This window comes from Petaurus breviceps, unplaced genomic scaffold (assembly GCF_028583685.1).
Source record: "Petaurus breviceps papuanus isolate PSGF00001 unplaced genomic scaffold, PetGlider_PUasm1.0 90510, whole genome shotgun sequence".
Taxonomy (NCBI): Eukaryota; Metazoa; Chordata; class Mammalia; order Diprotodontia; family Petauridae; genus Petaurus; species Petaurus breviceps.
Genome location: NW_027187267.1, coordinates 68,903 through 91,817, shown reverse-complemented (window position 1 = coordinate 91,817; position 22,915 = coordinate 68,903). Strand labels below are relative to the sequence as shown.

The following is a 22,915-nucleotide window of genomic DNA, read 5'->3' as shown; positions in this document are numbered from 1 at the left end:
TATGTGACCCTTAGAGTTTGATTTAAAAGGATTTTAGTGATGGTGACTAGAAGAGTGAGCACTAATAGGTCATCCCGTTGGACAGTGTCAAGAACTGTGAAGCCCAGACTGAGGACAAAAGTACCATGGCATAGAATGTAAGGGGATAAGCAGAAGTAGGTGTCACACAGCCTTGTACTGCTTCCTGACAAGAGTGGGTGTCTTGAGGCTGTCAGCAACTTAAGAACAGGCACTTTATCTTTGGAATAATGGGTATAAAGCAGAAATTCTATAGACTTTAAAATGTTTATATAGATAATGGGATAGGGATGGAGACTGGACCTCGGACTGCATTAATTTGGCATAGTCCCCAATGAGGGATCTCCTATCAATGAAGGCTGGTATTTTCTCTATGGCTTCTGGCCTTAGAGCATTGCCTGAGAAGTTCATTGATTCACTTAGGATCACATGGCCTGTATGTGCTTGAGGCAGGCTTTGAATGCAGGCCTTCCAAGGTGAAGGCATCTGTTTCTTGCACCTTGAGGCCTTTCATGTTCATAGGAGCTATTGTTATGCGAGTCTCCTTCCTCTGTGCTTTGCACATTATAGGCCCTTGATGTTGGCCCTTGATGTTGGTTGAACCTCATAGGAGATGTCAGATTCACCCACTACCCACCCCTTCTGGTAAGAGAAAATGTAAGGTATCACCATTTGATCAGTTTCACTAGCTGTTAACTTTGCAGAACTATGAACTACTTTCCCTGCCCTCAAAGAACATAGCCTCTGCTAGAGAGACAACATATAGGAGAACCATTTCAATCATAGCACAGGGCAGTATGTGGTAAAGTGCCAAGGTGAATGGTGCTCACACTGAATGCCCAGGAGCTCAGAGGACCATATACTCTTGAGGGCTTTCTGGAAGAGACTGGCTAAGCTAAGCAGTTGGGAATGGAATTTGGAAATACCCCTGCAAAATATGCAGATCTCTCCCTCCCCACTCCTGTGACCCAAATCCTTTTTTTTTTTCTTTTTTTACATTTTAGCACCTTTGCTTTTTATTGATGATATGAGAAGTGTGAGCTTACAAATCATAAAGGATGACGTTCAGAATTACAGGACATTATCTCAAGGAGAAATTAATACAAATAATCCTTTAGGACAGTATGTGTACAAACAAAACACTTTACAAAGGGTCCAGGTATGTAGAACTTACCCAAACCAACCACCAAAACTAAGACAACACTTCTACTCCTTCCTTGGAGTGGGGAAGCTAACAGCACTCAGTGAAAGAAAGTAAAATAGAAGTAAAGATGATTTTTAAAAACTTATGCCTTAGTACCATTTAGTCCCTGGCGTCCCAGAGTAGTGTACTTACTGAGAGATTGTCTCATTCTGATTCATGGTGTGCCATATCACTTCAACAAGGACAGATGAGTAAAAAGTAAATAAATAAAGCAATGCCAAACAAAATCACAGTGAGTGATGTTCACTTATCAAATCATTGATTAATAATTTAGCAAAACTATCTAAAAAATAATCTAAAATCTCAAATACTTTTTTAAAGACCCCCTTTTTTAAAGTTAATTAATTAATTTTAGTTTTCAACATTCATTTCCATAAGCTTTTGAATTTTACATTTTCTCTGCTTCCCTCCCCAAGAGAGCATTGCAGTCCAATAAAGGCTTTACATATACTTTCCTATCAAACATTTTCACATCAGTAATATTGTAAAGAAGATTAGAATGAATGGGAGAAGTCACAAGAAAGAAAAAAATAAAACAAAAACAACAACAAAAGAGAGAGAGCAAATATTATACTTCAGTCTGCATTCAGACTCCCAGTTTTTTCTCTGGATGTGAATGGCATATTCCATCATGAGTCCTTTGAAGTTGTCTGAGATCTTTGCATTGCTGAGAAGAGCAAAGTCTATCAAAGTCAGTCATCGAACTATGTGGCTATTACTGTGTACAATGGTCTCCTGGTTCTGCTCACTTCACTCAGCATTAGTTCGTATAAGTCTTTCCAGGTTTTTCTGAAGTCTGCCTGCTCATCATTTCTTATAGCACAGTAATATTCCATTACATTCATATACCACAACTTGTTCAACTATTCCCCAGTTGGTGGGCATCCTCTCAATTTCCAATTCTTGGCCACCACAGAGAGAGCTACTATAAATCATTTTGTACATGTGGGTCAAAATGTCATTTTCTGGTTATTGATTTCTTCTTCTAATAATGAGGATCATCATCTGCTAGTAGGGAATTCTCTCTTCATGGCCTTTCTGTGACCGATGGTACTTCCTAATGGTAGTTCCTACGTTCATCATCACGTTTTTCTATTTTCTTTTCTCCTCTCTCCTCTCCCCAGCATTTCCAAGAGGTGTACAGTCGTAATCCTGCCAGTCTGCTGGAGGAACAGATTGAGGGAGCCCGGAGGCGAGTCACGCAGCTACAGCGCAAAATCCAGCAGGAGACTGGTGGCTCAGTGGTAATAAATTCCTTCTTTCTATCATCCAGCAACCATTTGTCAACGCCTATGGAACAACATTGTGGGAAAATGGGGTGGTAACTAAGACATAGACCTCATGGAGTTTATAAGCTAGTGGGAGCAATATGCCACATACACAAATATTCAAAATGACCTGGTAATGATGCAGCAATACAGAATAGACTATTAATAAACACGTACTTCAGTATGTCAATTAATTTGTGACCTCATCAGCATGAGCACTTTCTTCATTGTTAAATATTGAAACTCATTCACATCTTTTCTTCTTCTACAAGTCTTGTCCATATGGATACCAGTATATTACTCAGGTTTGTTCTTTGTACACGATCTGCTCACTTATTTGTATGATTGATGATTTTTTGGCCACTTACAGTAAGTCTTCATTGGTAATATGCTGTAGCCTGATCATACTCACCATGAGTTTTGCCACTGCCCTTTAGGTCAACTACAGTTGTGATTTTTGTAGCCAATGCCATTCCTTTTCAGTTTCTTTTTCTGAATCTTCATTTATGTCATGCCCACTAACTGGGTTTTTCCCAAAGCTCTGTTCTGGGCTCTCTTCTCTTTTCTCTCTATGCTTTCTCACTTGGTAGTCTCATCAGCTCCCATGGGTTTAATTATGTCTATGCAGATGATAATCAGATCTAGCCCTCATCTCTGTTCTGAGCTCCAGTCCTGCACCACCAACTTTTCATCTATACTCTCAAATTTAGCATTCTTTGTTTGGCATACCTTTCCAATCTTCTTATATTCTACTTACTTCCTCATATTCTGCAATATAGCTATGCTGTCCTACTTGCTTGCTACACTCCCATCCCCCATGCTTGGAATGCTCTCCCCTATAACTTCAAATTCCTAGATCTCTGAAGACTCATTTCAAGTGCTATCTCCTCCTGGAGGCCTTTCCTGGTGATTCTCTCCCATTCCTGTCCCTCCCCTCCCCCTTCCCCTTCTCCATTCCTATCCCCCTTCTAGTAGTGTTGTCCCTTCTGGGATTGCCTCCATGTAGTCTTTATTTATGTATATTTATGTTTTTGTTTATGTTGTTTTTTTCCTTTCCCATTAAAAAATCTAAGCTAAGGTCAGAGATTATTTTCCTTTTCTTTGTATTCCCAGCACTTAGCACATATTAAGTATTTAATCTTTGTTGATTCATTAATTGGTTGGTGGAGAATATTGGTGTTAAAAACATAGAATAGGGGTGGCTAGGTGGCGCAGGGAGTAAAATGCCAGCCCCAGAGTCAGGAGGACCTGAGTTCGGTTCTGGCCTTAGACACTTAACACCCACACACACACAAAAAAACTAGCCATGTAACGTTGGGCAACTTATTTAACCCTAATTGCCCTCCAAAAGGGAAAAAAAAACATAGAACAACAGAGAGAAGTTTGAGATAATTGAAAGCCTCATAGAGTTTTCCTAGTGTAATCTAACCTAAGCACTTCCTTCTGTTCAATACCCAGGCTTACTCACCATTCGTAGTGCTCATCAACTCAAAATAGCTCATCTTTAGAATGCTCACAGTTAAATTAATGTGTCTAGATCTAAGAATCACACAGTTTTTAGATTCTCCATTCCCTTTTCTGCCTCTTTTACCACAATCACCCTTGGAGGCTGTCTGGGGAACACACAAGACTGAGGACCATTTTGTATGTTTATCTGTTTCATTCATAGCTATACTGAAAGAAGTCATTTAGTGGTCAAGTTTCAGGTAATGAGTTGCTCTGTACCTGCCTAGCTAGGATAGTCCTGGGACAGTATACATAGTATTTTGCTAGGATAGTACCTGAAGCCTTTCCAAGGTGTCACATCCTTCTGAAGCTTGTTCTCTATTGCCCCTCAAGAACCCAGGGTCACAATCACACCATAATGAAACATAACAATATGTGTTTTATAGAGGTTCATAACATGATAGAGGGCAATGAGTCATCAAGCCTTTATTAAGCATCCACAACATGCCAGATACTGAGCTAAGCCCTGCAGAAACAAAGAAAGGCAAAAAACACTCTCTTTCCTGTCAAAGAGTTCATAGTCTAATGGAGGAAACAACATACAAACAAGTTTGTGTGTGTGATAAATTGGAGGGAAATCAACAGAAGAAAGGTACCAAGATTAAGAGGAAACAGGAAAGGCTTCCTAGAGAAGGTGGGAGTTTAGCCAGGAGTTGAAGGAAGAAAGCCAGGATAAGGAAATAAAGAGGGAGAGAATTCTGGGGACAGCCTATGACAGTGCTCAGATGATGGAGTGTTTTGTGTGAAGACCAATAAGGAAGGTAGAGTCACCAAATCACAGTTTGTGGAGAGAAATAGCTTGGAACAGCCAGTCTTGGAGATGATAGGGAGGTATTGGACTTCATTGAATGAAGAGGAAGGTCCTGCTCTTTAAGATCAGTGTGACAGCTGAGTGGAGGATGACTCTCATCATCCTACAGTTTCTAATCAGCCTGGGTACTCAAGCCTGGTCAGTACCTTCCCCTCTGATTGGAATAAGCTGTGAACTCCGAAACCTCCATTTAAGGTGAAAGCCCAAGGTAGCCATTTCTTCCTTTCCTGCCAGGCTATATATTCTTTTGAACTTTTGTGTCCTACCCTTTCTGGTACCTTCTCCTCCCTCTTCCTCCCTCAGTAGTTTTCAACATCCGCCCCTTTAGATTGTAAGCTCCTTGAGGTCAGGGACTTTTTCATATTTGTATCCTCTAAGCTTAGTACAGTGCCTGGTACATAGTAATTGCTTAAAAACTGGTTTTATTTGACTGACTGGAGTGGGGAGAGTCTGCAGCAGGGCTCTGTCAGAGGGTAGAAGGAGGCATATTCAAGAGACATTGCCAAGGTAGAATTGACAGAAATTGGCAACTTACTGAATATGCGTGTTGAGAGGAAGCAAGGAGTTGAGGATGATGCCCAGTCCCAGATCTTAATGCCTGGGAAGATGTTGGTGTCCGGTACACTAAAAGAGAATTTTGGAAGAGGGATGGTTTGGGCGGGGAAGAATGAGTTCTGTTTTAGACATGTTGAGTTTAAGATCCCTATGAGGCATCTAGAACTAGGCAGTTAGGGATTCAAGTCTAGAGGATAAGAAAGAGGTTAGGGTTGAATAATTAGAAATATTACCATAAAGATGATAATTAGTTCCATGGGACCCTATGAGATCACCAAGTGCAATAGTAGAGAGGGAGAAAGGAGGAAGGTCTGTGCTGGAACCTTGGGAGATACCTACAGTTATCAGGCATGACCTGGACAAAGTCCAGTAAAGGGGACTGGGAGGGATCCTTGTACAGCTTACTCTCTATTGACTTTCAAGAGTAAGATTGCATCCACACCATGATGAAGCAAAAGAATGTGTGTTTTGTAAAGATTCAGAACATCATAGAAGTATGAAGTGCTGAAGGAAGCTGGAGAAAGAAAAGAATATTTGTATCTGGGGGAATCATGGAAGGTTTCACATGGAGAAGGTTGCATTTGAGATCAGTTTATTAACCACTTACTGCATGTACTGTCTCTAGAAACTGGGGATAAAATAGCTAGAAAGAAGCAGCTATCTACATGCATCTAAACAAGTGAGTAGATAATATGTACACTACAGATAGAAGGACAGACAGAATTTTAAAAGACTGAGGTGGATACAAAGATAGCATACCATGGTAGAAAGAACAGTGACTCTGAACCCAACTGTGTTGGGCAGGTTTCTTTACCTCTCTGAACCTCTTCTTCGAAAGAAGGCAGATGGACGGACTACATAGTATCTAAGACCTCTTCCAGTCCTATACCTAATGACATTCTTACGGAGTAGTTAGGATTCCCTGTGGTGATACATTCCATTGCTGAGTAGAAATTACTTTTGGATTAATGTACTTTCAAAAAAAGATAATCTGTACTACAGTACCCTACCATTAATGTGGAGTAATAATTGCAATTACTGCTAAATAACTATAATTATCAGAGTGTGTTGAGGGAAAAGGATGAGTCAGGAATTGTACTGGCAGGCTTAATTATCCATAGAGTCACTCCAGGAAGGCTTTTCCTGGAGATGGTCTAGAAGGGGTAAACTCCTTCTTATTAATGGGACCAGTGAAATCATTGAGGCAATGACTAATATTCTTATACTCTTACTCTCCTTCCAGCTGATAGACAATACCAGCCTTCATTCTTTCCTTCCAGACCTGTGCACTAAATTTCACATAGCATTATCTTTCCTCATTTATCTTCTGAACTTCCCTACTTTTGTCAGGAGCATCAACAAACTTCCAGTTACCCTGGCTCCAGAACCTTTGGAGACTTCCTTTACTTCTCACTCTCCCTCACCACACACACTATCTGATCTTGTCAGTTCTACATCTACAGTGACATCTGTCCCTTCTCTTCACTCAATCACTATCCTTGTTAGGTCCTCATTATCTTTCTATACTGCAGCAGCCTTCTAATTAGCCTCCTTTGCCTTTAAGTCTCTCCCCTTTCCAGTCTCATTTTCCATAGGGCTGCCAGAGTGATATTCCTAAGTCACAGGACTGACTGAATCAGGTAAAAACTCAGTCAGTCTCAAGGCTTCCTTGTTGACCTGTAGAATCAACAACTCCTTTGAACACTTAAAGCCCTTCATAGCTTGACCCCACCCTGGCCCTCCTTGAGTCTTGCATATATTATTCCCCTTCACATACTCTTCAGTCTAGCTAAACTGAGCTTCTTGCTTCTTCTTACACATGTTATTCCATGTTTTGTCTCTCTGCCTTTAGACAGGCTATCCCAGTGTCTGAAATGTACTCTTTCCTTCCATTTCCATGAAGTCCTTATTTTCCTTCAAAGCTCAGGTCAAACAATATCCTATATAAGACCTTTCCTGAGCCACCCAGATATTAGTGACTCCCCAAAAAAATTACCTTGTGTTTATTTTATCTATATATGTGTATGTATTTATTTCTTCTATAGCTGGGATTCTTAACTTGGTGCCCATGCCCAAGGGATCTGTGCATGGATTTCAGGGACTTCGTGAACTAGGAATGGAAAAAAAAAATTGCATCTCTACTTCATTATAATTGCAAAGTGGAGAAAAATAATCCCATTTCTCCATAAAAGCTTTTTAAAAGTTTAAAGGCATTATCTTCCTGTGTCCACTTCCTCCCATTAACTACAGTGTCTTCTTTACTTCAGGCTGAATGATTTAGTTCCTTCAACTTGATCTTCCTATGGCATGGTTTCTAAAACCCTTACCTTTGAAGATGCTTTAAATTGTCATTATCCTTAAAATACAGAGCTCAGAATTGAGTATACTGAATAACCGAACCAGTAGGTCACCTGTATTATCATCAGGTCCCCATCCTTCTTCTGAATGTTGTAATTCCATTCATGGAGCCCAAAGACCACCTTCTTCAGATTTTTAGGCTGTTTTGTAATGCTGTTGTGTCATATGGAGCTTATAGTCTGCAGAAATCACCAGATTCTGGACTGTTTTGTTCCATTCTTATGTCACTTCAGAGCCCCCTGCTCTAATAAGAGTTTTTTTTCCTGATTCTCCCCCATCCCCACCCCCAGTTGTTAGTGCTTTTCCCATTCCCTTGGGAATTAGTTTGTTTTTCATTTATCTATGTACTTATTATTTTCCTCCCCGGTAGAATGTAACTGTTTAACTGACAGTAAAATGCTTAGTATTCTGTCAATAAGGTTTGATGATAAGAAGGATGAAGAAGAGGAAGATGACTGTGTATCAGTGAGGGCTCTATCACTAGTCAAACAGCCATATTCTCTACTCATGAACCCAAATCTCAAAAGAAACCTCCAAGTGGGATCAGACATGGGAGAAAGAACTTTCTGACTTTCAGAATATGGATGAGTGACCAAAGTGATTAGTGGACAGATAACAGTCCTTAAGGACTCTGTTTTTGTGTCTTTATATCCTTAGTGCCTGATGTACTTCAGGTGACCATAAATGTTCATTGAAGTAAAAAGGAAATGAATTTTGTCCTCTAGCTGTGTTTCCCTACCTTGCACTTGTTTAGTGACTTTTTCTGAGCCTGAGGATGTATATATATAAAGTTATATATATATATATATATATATATATATATAAAGATATATATATATAACTTTACATTTAAGGATAACTCAGTGGATTTGAAAGCTCATTTGTAAGCCATAGTGGAAAAAGTATTATACTTAGCTTCAGGTGTCCCTTCTCTGATACTGACTAGTTGTGTCACAAGGACGGGTCATTTACCTTGTGTCTCCTCATTTTGAAGATAACAGTTCTTTTAATACCTGCAGCACAGGGTTGTTGTGAGGAAAGCACTTTATGCACCTTAAAGCACAATACACATCTGAGTTCTTATGTGTGGACTTGTCTGGTACAGAATAAAACCACCCCATAGAGGATCCACCTCATCCTTAGAAGCTAGATGGCAAAGTGATAAATCTCTTGACCATTTTGGCCCATGAAATTGGATTTGAAATTAAGAATTAGAGCAGCAGTATTATTAGATTTGGTCTAGCTTTTTAGCCTAATAAGATGTTTTTGAATCCCAGTTGTGTCCCCTGCTGATTTGAGAAGCATACCAGCTAGGCCTTTCTTCAGGTAATTGATTTAAGTGTTAAACAGAATACAATTGAGGACAAGTACTTGAGGTACACCAGTAAAAATCTCTTTCTAGAGTGATATCTGTCCACTAATCACTTTGGTCACTCATCTATATTCTGAAAGTCAGAAAGTTCTTTCTCCCATGTCTGATCCCACTTGGAGGTTTCTTTTGAGATTTGGGTTCATGAGTAGAGAATATGGCTGTTTGACTAGTGATAGAGCCCTCACTGATACACAGTCATCTTCCTCTTCTTCATCCTTCTTATCATCAAACCTTATTGACAGAATACTAGGCATTTTACTGTCAGTTAAACAGACATCATGCCTATCCTATATAACCATATGCTAACAGGATAGCTTTAGTTGAGGTATGGAGAAGAAAAGGGATTCTGATTGACTGTCTTCTATGCAGTTTTAACTGATTGTCCCTTCATCTGGGAATTGAATTTCAGGATATAGTGCAAATGTATGACAACAACCCAGCTAATTTGAAGTCATCAGAGGGTGAGTTCCATCTCTATTTTCATTTCTTTCAAGAGTTGCCTCTTTCAGGCTTCTTGCCTATTCTCACTCAGATCTAGAAAAAAGATAATAGTCCTGCAGTAAGAAAATGCAGACTAATAGATGAAACAAAATCGATATGCATGGAAAATACATTTGAGACTCATGTAACAATAAATGAGTATACTTATATAGAAGAATGAAATAGTAGAATCTGTATAGGCAAAAGCTAGGGTTATATGGGAGAGATTGTGAGTCTGGTTAGGTACTGGAGGTGAGTCTAGAAATGGGAAGTATAAAGGATGATTAGGAAAGAGTTGAGAAATGAGACATTTCAGAATGGACTCTGAGTAATTTTAGAGATAGGAAAGAGTGGGGAATGGTCAGGGAGCAGCATTATTAACTTTGCTCAGAAGGAAATCTGAATTGGAGTCACAAAATGAGGGTACTAAACTGTTAAAGGAAAGATCAGACAAAACCAGTATCCTTTGTCCTACTCTGTATTCAGGTTCTCAGAAGAGAGGTTCTTTTCATGTATAGGCAGCAATTGCCTTTCATTCCTATGCTGTTCTCTTACTTTCTCAGGCCGTCATTCCTTGGATTCCCAAGATGGAGACAGTGGCTTAGATTCTGGGACAGAACGCTTCCCTTCCCTTGGTGAGGTGAGATTGTGGAGGGATTGGGCCCACCTGAAGATGTCAGTCCTGTGCTTGAGGCTCTTAGCCTGTTTAAAGGTCAAACTACGAATTAGATGTGCCAAAATCTCGTATCTGTGGGTGTTATGCTCTGGATTTCTGGTTTGTAAGCATTTACTTTGTTCTGGGCTCCAAAAAGTAGTATTATGTGTAGGCAAATAAATGCATTTTTATTCCTAATTGCTTTACAACCAGATATCAATTATCCAAATTCACAAGAATGTGGTTTCTTTGAAATCCACAGATATAGTCAGTTCTTGATTCTTTTTAAAAATTGTTTGGCACTAGGATTCTGTTTTTATACCAGCATTTGCACTTTAGTTATTCCCAGCTTCTCTCCTCAAGTTGGACATAGATATCACGGGAGAAAGTTTGCAGGTTTTGGTTTCAAAGGCTTTTCTCTTCAGGGTTACTAGCATACAAATTGCATATGAGTAAATAAAGTATTAAGAAAATATTTAATTAAACAAACTGAGGGATAATATCAGTGCATTTCAAGAAGGAGTTGAGAGCAAGTTTTAAGAACCTCATTTTAGCCAATAGTTTCACTTTCTTTTTCTAGCTGAACTGTCAGAGCTGATGAATACAAACATGGACTGATTTCATTCTTCCTCTACTCTTGTCCACTCATTGAAAAAAACACTGAGGAGCTATGAAAAGAACAAAGTGAGGCAGAGAGAAGTGTAGGGACAGAAAAAAGGAGAGCAGAGATCCTGAATGACTTACAGCGGGTCATCAGCCCCTGAATACTGGAGAACAAAAGATTGCTGCCTGACAGTAATAGCTACACTGAATGAACAAGCTAGGCATTTGGCTATTCTGTCACTAATAGATCCCCTCTCTACCTCACTCCTCCTTCCCCCAGTCATTGCTGAAAAGGAACTCGATGATATCAGATCCTGGGCTAGACAGCCCACGGACATCACCTGTGATCATGGCTAAGGTGGCCCAGCACCATCGGCGACAGGGCTCAGATACAGCCATTCTACCCACTACTGAGCAGGTGAGCTACTTTGGTGCTTCTCCTTTCCTTTTCTCAGAGCTCTGACAGCCTGGATTTCATCACTAAATAACCTTATGCAGTCTTATAGAGGTAAAATCTGTCTTCTCCAGAATTATACCTCAAAGTGATCTTTACTTCCATATTTCCTAGGGGCTCTGTCTTGCCCCCATATCATTCTGCTTTGCATCAGTTACTTATGTACATGTCACATTCCCACCACTAGATTGTATAGTTCTTCAAGGGTCAATTTTCACGCTTATTGCCAGCACCTAGAACACTGATAGAGTGTGTCCTTAATAGATGTTTATTCTTGTATTCTTAGATAAAAAAGCATAAAAGAGTATTATATACATATTGAGGGTAGGTATGTACTTGGGGTAGAGAAAAAAAGGAGGATACCTGGCAACAGTATGACTCAGCCATGGTAAACTTTTTTTCTCTCTAATCCATTTAGGAAATAAAGTGTAACATGGTGGATGATAGGGATCTTGTGATCTCATTGGTATGAGATTTGCTCTCAGATAAGCAGATTCTCTCTACAAATTCAGGTTAGTTCTTCAGTTGCACCTTATGGTCTTAGAGACCTGCCCAGGGCACTGAATGGATTAAGGGACTGGCCATTGTATGTCAGTTGGGATTTAGACACCAGTTCTCCTAGCTTCAAAGTTAGCACTCTCTCCATGCTACTCTGTGGCCTCTCACAGTATTTGATGTTTAAGTTCATTTAGCAATCATGTATTAAGTTAAATCATGTATTAAACCTGCTATGTATGATAAGGTATGAGGAATGCAAGCCAAGAGTCTTTGCCCAAATTCTTTGTTTTTCCACTCTACTACATAGCTGTGAGAAGACTAGGTTGGAGAGGGAGAAGTTGGTGGCAGGGAATAATCAGTGATTATTCATCTCATCCAGGAGAGAAGTAACAAACATCTGAACTGCAAGGGTAGAAAGAAAGAAATAGTTTATAAATGTAATAGATTGACATAGAAATAGTATCAACAGGACCTGGCAATTGATTAGATGTAGAGAATGAGAGAAAATGAAAAATCAGAAATTCTAAATGATGGAAAAAATTACAGTGCTATTAATAGAAATTTTGGGGAAGAGACAGGTTTCTGAGCAATGATGATGATCTTCAGTTTTAGATGCATTGAAAAGACACTGAAGTAGAATCGTCTTAATAGGAAGTTGAAAATCTAAGGTTGGGGTTCAGGGTAACTAGAGAGTGTATTTGAGACATATTTGTACAGATAGGATAATTGAAAGGATGGAAAGAGATGAAATCTTCAAGAAATGAAATACATAAAGAAAAAAGAGAAAAGATGACAGTAAACATTTAAAGTTACCTCAGTAAGCTTGAAATACTGAGCTAAAACCAGTAAGATGACATGTAACCAATAGATATAAAGTCTTACATTTAAGTAAAACGAAATCGCTTCCACAGATATGGGATAGAAGAGACTTTTCTCCATGAGGAAAAGTTTGAGGTGATGGAGGAAGTGTTTTAGTTGACCACAAGCTTAGTGTGTGAACCAATAATGTGATGTCTTCTAAAAAAAACCTAGGGGCAGCTAGGTGTGCAGTGAATAGAGCACCGGCCCTGGAGTCAGGAGGACCAGAGTTCAAATCCGGCCTCAGACACTTAACACAAAAACTAGCTGTGTGACCTTGGGCAAGTCACTTAACCCCAATTGCCCTCCAAAAAGTGCAAAAAAAAAAAACCTGATGCATCTTTAAGCCAAATTAGTACAGTCATCATATAAAGATTATGGAGAGTTTTTAATCCCACAGAACTCTGCAATGATCGGTTTCCTCATATATAAGATGGAGATAAAGACATTGTACTATCTATTTCACTCAGTTGTAAGGATCCAATGAGATAATGTATATACAGAATGTTATAGACTTTAAAGTGCTATATTAATGTTATATGATCATCTTTCTAATTATAATATGACTAGAGTAGAGGGATGTCCAGAAATGCTTCTGGAGTTGGGGTTAATGGTAAGAAGCATGCTTGGCCAGGATGTGAAGCCCAGTCTCTTGAGTAGAAGTACTAAATATGTTCTCTGTGTATTTATTAGTTTTAATTTACTTTGTTTCTCCATTAACCAAGGGAAAGACATTGTAAATGGGTTTGATAGAAGGTATTGTCACATTACTGTCTTCCCTGATATTCCTCACTTGTACCATAATCTAACAGCTAGACCCCATCCCTTTGCCATTACATTGTAAAATGATAAATGTTAGGTAGTTGAGGGTCAAAGGGTACTGTTCTTAGAACAAATGCTTGCTCGCATTTTAAAAATATTTTGAGGGGGCAGAGCCAAGATGGCAGAGTAGAACTTCTTCGCGGCTCCTGCTTCTACCTCCTCCAGTATATGTAAAAAATGATTCTAAACAAACTTTAGAGCTACAGAACCCCCAGAGTGACAGAGAAAAACTAACCTCCCGCTGAAGACAGCCTAGCAAGCTTTCAGGAAGGGGCCATTGCAGCACTCTGGGAGCAGAGTCCAGCCCCACATGAGTCTGTGGTTTTAGCCTCAAGGCAGCCACGACCAGCCTTGGCTGGAGGGACATTGAGAGAGTGGATCACCAGCAGCTTAGGCGGTTTCCAGAATTATCAACCCATAAATGCCAAAGACAAAGTGAAAGATCAGCGGACTTTGGGAATAGGGGGTTTGGAAGTGCGGTGCGGCCTCTGCCCCAGAAGGGAGAAGTGGCTGAGATGCATGGCTGCCGCTGTGTGGCTGCTTCAGAGCTCCTGGCCTGCAGATTGTAGGAGGACCAAGCAACCAGTCTGAGGGGTAATTGTGTGTATTTCAGTCTGCTTGGATCTGGATTGCTGTCTAGGGTGGAGTTCCTGGGGTGCGTGACCAGTGTGCCAGAGCATGAGGAGGCTTCAGAGAGGGCACCCAACTAATAGCTCCGGCAGCTGAGAAAACCCCAGTGATTTGGGACAAAGCTGTCCTCTCTGGAAGCAGAGTTCTACTGTGGCAAAAAGCTCAAAAGTCAGGTAATTAAATGGCAACATGAGCAAGCAAAGCAAGCAGAGCAATCTGACTTTAGACTCCTATTTTGGGGACAAAAAGGATCAAAGCATGGAACAGGAGGAAGACAGTGTAGTCAGAGCTCCTGCACCAAAAGCTTCCAAGAAAAACATGCACTGCTTACAAGCCATAGAGAAGCTTAAGAAGGATTTTGAAAACCAAATAAGAAAAGTGGAGGAAAAATTGGGAAGAGAAATGAGAATGGTGCAAGAAAATCATGAAAAGAGAGTCAACAACCTGACTGAAGAAAATAACCCCTTAAAAAATAGACTAACTCAAATGGAAAAAGAGGCTCAAAAAGCCAATGAGAAGAATGCCTTAAGAAGCTGCATTTGCTAGAAGGAAAAAGAATCTCAAAAGCTCACTGAGGAGAATCATTCCTTCAGAATTAGATTGGAACAAATGGAAGCTAGTGACTTTATGAGAAATCAAGATACTATTAAACAGATCCAAACAAATGAAAAAATAGAAGGCAATGTGAAATATCTCATTGGGAAAACCACTGACCTGGAAAACAGATCCAGGAGAGATAATTTAAAAATTATTGGACTACCTGAAAGCCATGATCAAAGAAAGAACCTAGAAATCATCCTTCAAGAAATTCTCAAGGAAAATTGCCCTGATGTTTTAGAACCAGAGGGTAAAATAGAGGTTGAAAGAATCAAGTGATCACCTCCTGAAAAAGATCCCAAAAAGTAAAACTCCTAGGAATATTATAGCCAGGTTCCAGAGTTCCCAGATCAAGGAGAAAATATTACAAGCAGCCAGGAAGAAACAATTTCAATGTTGTGGATAACACAGGATCTGGCAGCTTCTACACTGAGGGATCAAAGGGCTTGGAATCCAAGCTGGGATTAAAACTAAGAATCACCTACCCAGCAAAACTGAGTATCATGTTTTGGAGAAAACATGGTCATTCAGTGGAATAGAGGACTTTCAAACATTCTTGAAGAAAAAACCAGAGTTGAATAGAAAATTTGACATTCAGATACAAGAAGCAAGAGAAACATAAGAAGGTAAACAGGGAAAAGAAATTATAAGGAACTTATCAAAATTGAACTGTTTACATTCCTACATGGAAAAATGATCATTGTAACTTATGAAACTTTTCTCAGTATGAGAATAGTTGAAGGGAATATAAATTATATATATACATATATACATACATATATGTCTATGTAGGAGGGTATATGGGTGTATGAATACATATGTGAGTGTATATATGTGTGTACAGCTATACATAGATAGAGGGCACAGGACCAATTGAATAGGAAGGGATGATAATTAAAAGGTGTAATTGAGAGGAGAGAGAGGAATATAATGAGAGGAGATGGGGTAAGACAGAATGGGGTAAATCATCTCATATAGAAGATCAGGTAGTTTGCTTCAATCTGGATATAAACTCAGTTCTTTCTAGTTGTTTCTCTGGATGTGCACATTTCTCTCCATCATGAGTCTTTTGGGATTGACTTATATCACTGCATTACTGAGAAGAGTCCAGTGTATCAAAGTTGGTCATCACGCATACGTTGTGTCTGTAATTGCTTACAAATTTCTCCTGGTTCTACTCTTCTCACTCAGTATCAGTTCATATAAGCCTCTCCAGGTAAATATGAAGTCCATCTGCTCCTCGTTTCTTATAGCACAATAGTATTCCATAACATGCATATACCACAACTTGTTCAGCCATTCCCCAATAGATGGGCACCCCCTTAATTTCCAATTCTTTGCCACCACCAAAAGAGCTGCTATAAACATTTTTGTACATATGGGTCTGGAAGCACACACTTTTGAAAAGGGACAGGGTCAAAGTAGGGAATAGAACAAGTGGGGGGCAGGATAGGATGGAGGGAAATATAGTTAGTCTTTCACAATATATCCACTATGGAAATGTTTTGCATAGCTATACATGTGCAACCTGTATTGAATTGCTTATCTTCCCAGTAAGGATGGGTGATAACAGAAGAAAGGAAAGAATCTGGAATTCAAAGGTTTAAAATAAAATGTTTAAAATAGATATTATTATTATTATTATTAGTTACCTGCAGCTTGAAAATAAGATATTCAGGCACTGGGGCATAGAGATCCATCTTGCCCTATTGGAAAGTCGGAGGTTATGGGGGAAGATATAGGATAGAGCAGATTGGGGGAGGGGGTATACAATAGAATTGCTGTTTTGGGGTGGGGGGGGAGAGACGGCGAGAAAATTTGTAACTCAAAATTTTGTGGAAATAAATGATGTAAACTAAAAATAAACATAAAATTTAATTTAAAAACATATATTGAGTGGAAGTAAATGTTTTGTGTGTCTGCAGGGTACTTATACACTCTGAATTGATCCAGTAACCAAAACAATATACTCCTTTCCCACTGTAGATAGAACTCAGTCTAGGGTACCAAGCTGAGATTCCAGAACGAGGAGGAAAGATAGACTCTTTGGGAAATGCATATGAAGTGAATGAAAGACAAATGAACACATATAAAGGACTCCTAAGAGCCATGAAAATGATGAGTACCCTGGGCCCAAGGAGACTATACAGCAGGTGTAATAAAATGATGAAGATTGGGTTGAATTAGTCAAGGCAGGTTTTTGTATCCGGTGAGATTTGAGGAGAATTTTGAAGGGAAGTAGGGAGCCATGAATTAGTGGAGAGGATGAGAAAGAGGTTCATAAGGAATGTTATATAAAGAGTTAGAGAAAATCATCATTGACTTGTTACCTTTACTGACTCAAACATCATAGTGGGATAAAGTGAGAGTTGAAGATAAGAAGAGGCAGTTGGAAGATAGACCTTCAAAGCAGCCTGAGGAATTTAGATTAGGGTCACCTGGTAGTGGGGAACTCTACTGAAGGTTCTTTAATGAGAGAAGAATGTAATAAAAGTGAAATTTGAGAAAGATTACAATCCAGTTTTATGTATTGCTTTAAGATTTACAGCCTATCATCTGGTGTTCAGTGTGATGATGGGGAAAAAAATAGAAATAAAAAATTACATTCTTTCCTCCTAGCATAATGAGTCAGCAGATAATGCCTCGTGTTTCCCTAGTCCTGTTGTAAGCACTGTAGGAGTTGCAGGGTAAGAGGCACTAGGTGTTGCAGGGGATAGAGGGCTGGACCTGGAGTCAGGGAGTTTGAATTGTTTTTCAGTCACGTCTGCCTCTTCTTGACTCCACTTGGAGTTTTCGTGGCAAAGGTCCCGGAGTGGTTAGCCATTTTTTTCTCCAGCTCGTTTTACAGATGAGAAAACTGAGGCAAACAGAGTTTAAATGACTTTAAATGCCAAGATCATGAAGACCTTAGTTCAAATCCTACCTTAGACACCAGTGGTAGGACCCTAGGCAAGTCTTTTAATATGTCAGTATTTAATCTATAAATAATGGGGGATAATAATAGCGTCTACCTCCCAGGATTGTTATGAGGATAGAATGAGATGTTTGTACTTTATAAACCTTAAAGCAATACAAAATGTTAGCTGTTATTATTAATATAATTGATTACCCTTTCAAGAGTTCAGAAGTCTTATTGGAAGCTATAGGTTTGAGATTGTTGGCTGTTGCCCTACTTCTGCCAAATTTCTTTCCCAGACAGGAAGAGGAACATTCTCTTTCTCTTCCCATCTTCACATATATGACCAGGTTGCTCTGAGGCTTCCTCATCCAGAGATGGCTGACTCCTTTCAGGGTGAAGAGGATTTTCATCTTTAATGGGAGAATGGGAATAGTAGTAAGATGCAGTACTGGTCCAGTCTTGTATGCACCCTTTTCCTTTAATTGCCCATTCCTACAACTCTCCTTTTTCCTCTAGGGTTTGGATCATAGTGCAAAGCCTTTGATTATTGGCCCAGAGGAAGATTATGATCCAGGCTATTTCAACAATGAGGTAACAGTTCCCATGTCCTATTCCTTGATCATACCTTTCATTTTGAAGCTGCCTCTGAACACAGGCTGATTTGCCTAGCCATGCAGAGGAATGTGACAGTGCATAGTGGGAACTGAGAAGTCTGAAGAACCATAGCAGATACGGGATGCCGCACTGGACCAGGCCAGACGGCTCTGTGCCTGAGCTTATCATAGCCACTCTCTCTGCAGTGTGACATCCTGTTCCAGGACCTAGAGAAACTCAAATGCCGGCCTGCTCATCTTGGGGTTTTCCTGCGCTATATCTTCTCTCAGGCAGATCCAAACCCTTTGGTAAGTCACATTATCTGGATCAAATGCCCAAGTGTAGTTGACGTGGCATCAGGCACTATAGAAAAGAGAATCGTATTGTTTCCCTGCTTTCTGTGAGCTAGAGTTTATAAAGAAGGTAGACAACAAAATAAATAATACAGAACTTAACAGTAAAGGATTTCTGATACATCCCTTGCAGAACCAACTGTATTACTCAGAGTATGGGGAAAAGTCCATTGCCCAAGCAGGCTGGAGCCAAGGAAGCTGTCAAGTCTTGTCTAATAAGTATTAGAAGACCTCCTGAAAGAGATGGAATTCTTAGACTTTTTTGAATGAATAGATGAAGACAACTTAGTGGGCTGAGGTTGAGGGTGGGTATTTTTAAGTGTACTATGGCATTTGGAGACTTGGCAGGGAATAAATACATTGTCTGGCTTTGAGAAGGTATGTCTGAAAGTAGAGGTGACAAAGTATATAAGGGGAGAGAATTGAAATAGTGACTTGCTCATTCTGCTGTACTTTGCCTACCAGTTGGAGAAAGCAGATAGAATTAGGTTTAGAATGTTTTCTACATTGTGGGATACTTTATTTTCTACCCACCAACCCCAGGTCTATCACCAAACAAATTCCACTTTTTCTGGGGATTTGTTAAAGGTAGATTAAATATGTATTCAATGGATAATATTGAGCATCTACTATGTGTAAGGCACATAGTATTGCTAAAAAGATATGTGATTCCCTAGCATATGTATTGCCTTATTCCTTCCACAACACTTATAACCCTACACATTAGTTGATGGTCTTCATGGATTCTGGCCAAAAAGAAAGTCATCAACCAATGACTAACCATGTAGTGATGAGCCTTTCCATCTCTCTGAGCTTATTAGTTCCAAAACATCAGACACTGTGCTGTTGTGGGCTTGTTCTCAATGTCTTTCCAGTTTGGAGAACCCTTCTTGGGAACTTGCACTTTGAGGAGTACCCTGTCACCTAAATTAAAAAACTAGTCCTGTCAAACTTTTGACTAGATAATTTAAAGCCACATTTTTTACTGGAAAGAATACTTAATAGACAACATACAAATGAGTACAGAGAAAAGTAGTGTTAACTGAAGAATTCCCAAACCCTAAGGAGTATGCAGAGTAAAGGATCAGTCAAGATTTGGGGGTAGAAAGTTAATTAGGGAACGCTTCTGGGAAGATAGAGGAGTTTGAGCAGTTTTGAAAGGAATATTCCTCCACTCAGCTAATTCCTTTCTCATTTCTTCTTAGCTTTTCTACTTATGTGCAGAAGTTTACTTGCAGACATATCCTAAGGACTCCAAGGGATTAGGAAAAGCTATCTGGGCTATTTTTCTGGAAAAGAACTCGGTAAGATGGGAATGGGCAGTTTTGCCACACCCTTTGGAACTTTTCTCCCTCAACATCAACCTCATATAATTCCTTTAAAGTCACAAGAAAAATTGAGATCATTGATTCGGTAGATATTTATTTTATGCCTGTGCACCTCTTTTTGCTAGGCAGCATCATAAATAGCAGAAAAAAAACCACTTTGAATTTTGAATAATTAGACCTTATTTTGAGTCATAATTCTGGCACTTAGTAACTTTGACTTTGATAAATTCATATAAGGTCTCTGAGCTTCAGTATACTCCTGTAAAATGGGAACAGCAGTGTTTCACTGGGTCAGAGTTGTAAGGAACCTCAGAGGTCATTTCTCATTTCGCTACAAGTATCCCTTCTGTACAACAAGTGGTTATCAAGTCTTTGTATGAAGACCTGTAGTGAAGGGCAAATCACTTCCTCCTGAGACGGCCCATTCTGCTATTGAATAGCTTTCAGTTTTGTTAGGAGTTTTTCCTTATATCAAGCCTAAATTTGCCTTTTCGCTGCTCATAATCCATTCATTGGTTATAGTTCTGCTCTTTGAAGACACCCATAATATCCTGCCCTGGTCTTTTCTTCTCTGAGCTAAATATGTCCATTTCATTCAAAGGCCATAACTTAAAGGCTATTATTATTCTGGTTGAACCCTTCTAGACCTCTCCTACTTATGAGCATATTTCCTAAATTGTTGTTCCAAAGATTTAACATAATATTTCAGATGTAGTTTGACCCAAGTGCAATGTGGATCATGACCACCACCTCCTTAGTTGTAAATAATGTGCCAGTGATGTCATTTGCTTTTTTGACTGCCATATCACAATGCTGAGAGCTCCCTCTTCTCCTTCTTCCTCAATTTACATCACTCCAATGTCTTCTGCCACTATCTTCTCTTTCACTTCTGTCTCCTATATAGAGGTGGCCCTTCTCTTTGCCAGGGTAAACCCCTCCACATGCATAAAGGAAACCATTTCATCCCATATTCTGCAGCAGATTTCTTCCTCTATTATTTCCATTCTCTCACTTGTCTTATCTTCAGTCTCCTGCTTCCCTATACCCTATAGACATATCGAGGTCTTTCCTCCCTTAATCCTGTCTAAGCTTTGTTAACTGTTGTCCATAGTCCTTCTCTCTTTTGTGGCTAAATTCTTTGAGAAGGCTGTCTACAATCAGTACCTTCCCTGAATTTTCTCTCATTCTTCTTAATTCTCTGCAGTCTGGCTTTCAGCCTCACCAGTCAACCAAAACTGCCCTCTCCAGAGTCATCTCTTAGCTGCCAAATCCAATGGCCTTTCCTCAGTCTTCCTCCTTTTTGCCCCCTCTGTAGCCTCTGACACTGTCAGTCACATTCTTCTCCCCAATACTCTCTCCTCTCTGGGTTTTGTGATGCTTCTGTTCTGGTTCTCCTCTTCCCTGCCTGACTGCTCCTTCTCAGACTCTTTTGCTGGACCTTCATCCAAGTCTTGCCTGATAACTAACTGTAGGTGTCCCCTGATGCTTTGTCTTGGGGCCTCTTTTCTTCTCCCTTCATACTCTTTCCCTAGGAGACCTTATCAGCCCCCATGAATTCAATTACCATCTCAATCTAGAATTCTCAAGTATCTATTATATATGGAAAAGAAAGAATAGCCACTGAGTCATCTTTTTAAAATACCCAGAAAAGAACAGAAGGAAAGCCAAAAAAAAAGTTCACAAACAAGATAGCTCTTGAAATCTACAGGTTAACTTGTGATATAATGAAAAAGAAAAACAAGCTATACGTAATACAGATCTGCACGTATTTTTGTATGTACTCTTCATTTTCTGTTTTACAAAATACGTAAGTGCCCTTTTTGCATTTGTTGAATTTGGAATAAAAATATATAAATTTTTAAAAATTATTAAGAGAAATCAAGAAATTATTAGCTACTAGGTTTTGGGCAGAAAGAACCAACAGATGTCCAACTAATTGAAGCCCTTTATTAGTAATGGAATGGAAATTGAGAAGCATTTATAAAGCCTTTACTTTGTGTAAAACATCTTGCAAAATACTAATAGAAAATTGAGATAGTCTTGGCTCTGGCATTTTAATTGGTAGAGATACCACATCAAGGAAGTATTCCAAATAGATTGACCAAATGGAAGATTTACCAAACAGATAGGCAAATGACAAAGCATTGAGGACCTTTGGGAGCTAATGGCAGGTCAGGTAGTCTCTTACTAAGTGAATAGTGGGTCCAAAGATTAGAGTGGAGCAGAGTTCTAAAATCCCTTCAGTAAGATGGGGACTTGGGGCATCAGCATCCTGTTGATAGGGGTCATTCTGTGAGAATTAGACAATAGGACGATGTATATTGGATGAAGAGAGAGGAAGAGCAGCTCCCCTAAATGGCAGTAGGTAGTGATCCTCTGTTTTTTAGCTGGCCTGTTGTCTGGCTGAGGCAGGAGGAGAAGGTTCTTGGGCCATCCATTGGCAGACTGACAGAGGAGAAATAGTATGTCATACTTCATGTGATTTTTGTCCCAAATTCCTTATCTGTTTCCTTTTTTTCTGTCCAAGTGTTCTTTAGTATATCTTGATGACAATATCATTTCTGTAATTGCTTCAGTTGATCTTTACTGAAATATTATTCATTATCCTTAATCCCTTATGGTTCCTGAATTCCCTCATCTAAGTCTTAACTTTTTAATATACAGTTTTTATTAGATATTTAGGGGAAAACATGAATATGATGTGGGTCACTTCATTCTGGTGTTAGGGAGCATACCATTTACTAAAATGTGCCTGCAAAATGATGAAGTAAAACCATCTAGGTAGAATCCTTGATTAAAAGATAAAGATTGTTAGAATCTCAAGTTTTATTATCGGGTAATTTAGGCCAGAAGTATCAACCTGCCTGAAATGTAATTGGGAAATGTTTAAAATAAATAAATAAAAGTATAATACAACATGGATAGTGTTCATCTGTGGTTTTCTAAGTCAGTACATGGCCCACAAGAATCCATTTCCATTTGATTTTGATAACCATGATCTAGATTAACTTGTCCTTGAGAAAGAATCCCTTCCACAGCATTTAACCTTTTT

The 22,915-nt window shown here is 39.3% G+C and overlaps 1 protein-coding gene across 2 annotated transcripts in view; it reads left to right on the top strand.

Annotated features, from left to right (window-relative positions):
- The window catches only part of ARHGEF11 (Rho guanine nucleotide exchange factor 11), a 158,164-nt gene that overhangs the window by 93,478 nt on the left and 41,771 nt on the right, over positions 1–22,915 (top strand). For both annotated transcript variants that reach the window (XM_069062841.1, XM_069062842.1), the window contains 7 exons: positions 2,347–2,466; positions 9,502–9,553; positions 10,136–10,212; positions 11,111–11,248; positions 18,105–18,179; positions 18,389–18,490; positions 19,741–19,839. In XM_069062841.1, the coding sequence (XP_068918942.1) occupies positions 2,347–2,466; positions 9,502–9,553; positions 10,136–10,212; positions 11,111–11,248; positions 18,105–18,179; positions 18,389–18,490; positions 19,741–19,839 (663 nt within the window). The remainder of the gene's footprint in view (positions 1–2,346; positions 2,467–9,501; positions 9,554–10,135; positions 10,213–11,110; positions 11,249–18,104; positions 18,180–18,388; positions 18,491–19,740; positions 19,840–22,915) is intronic.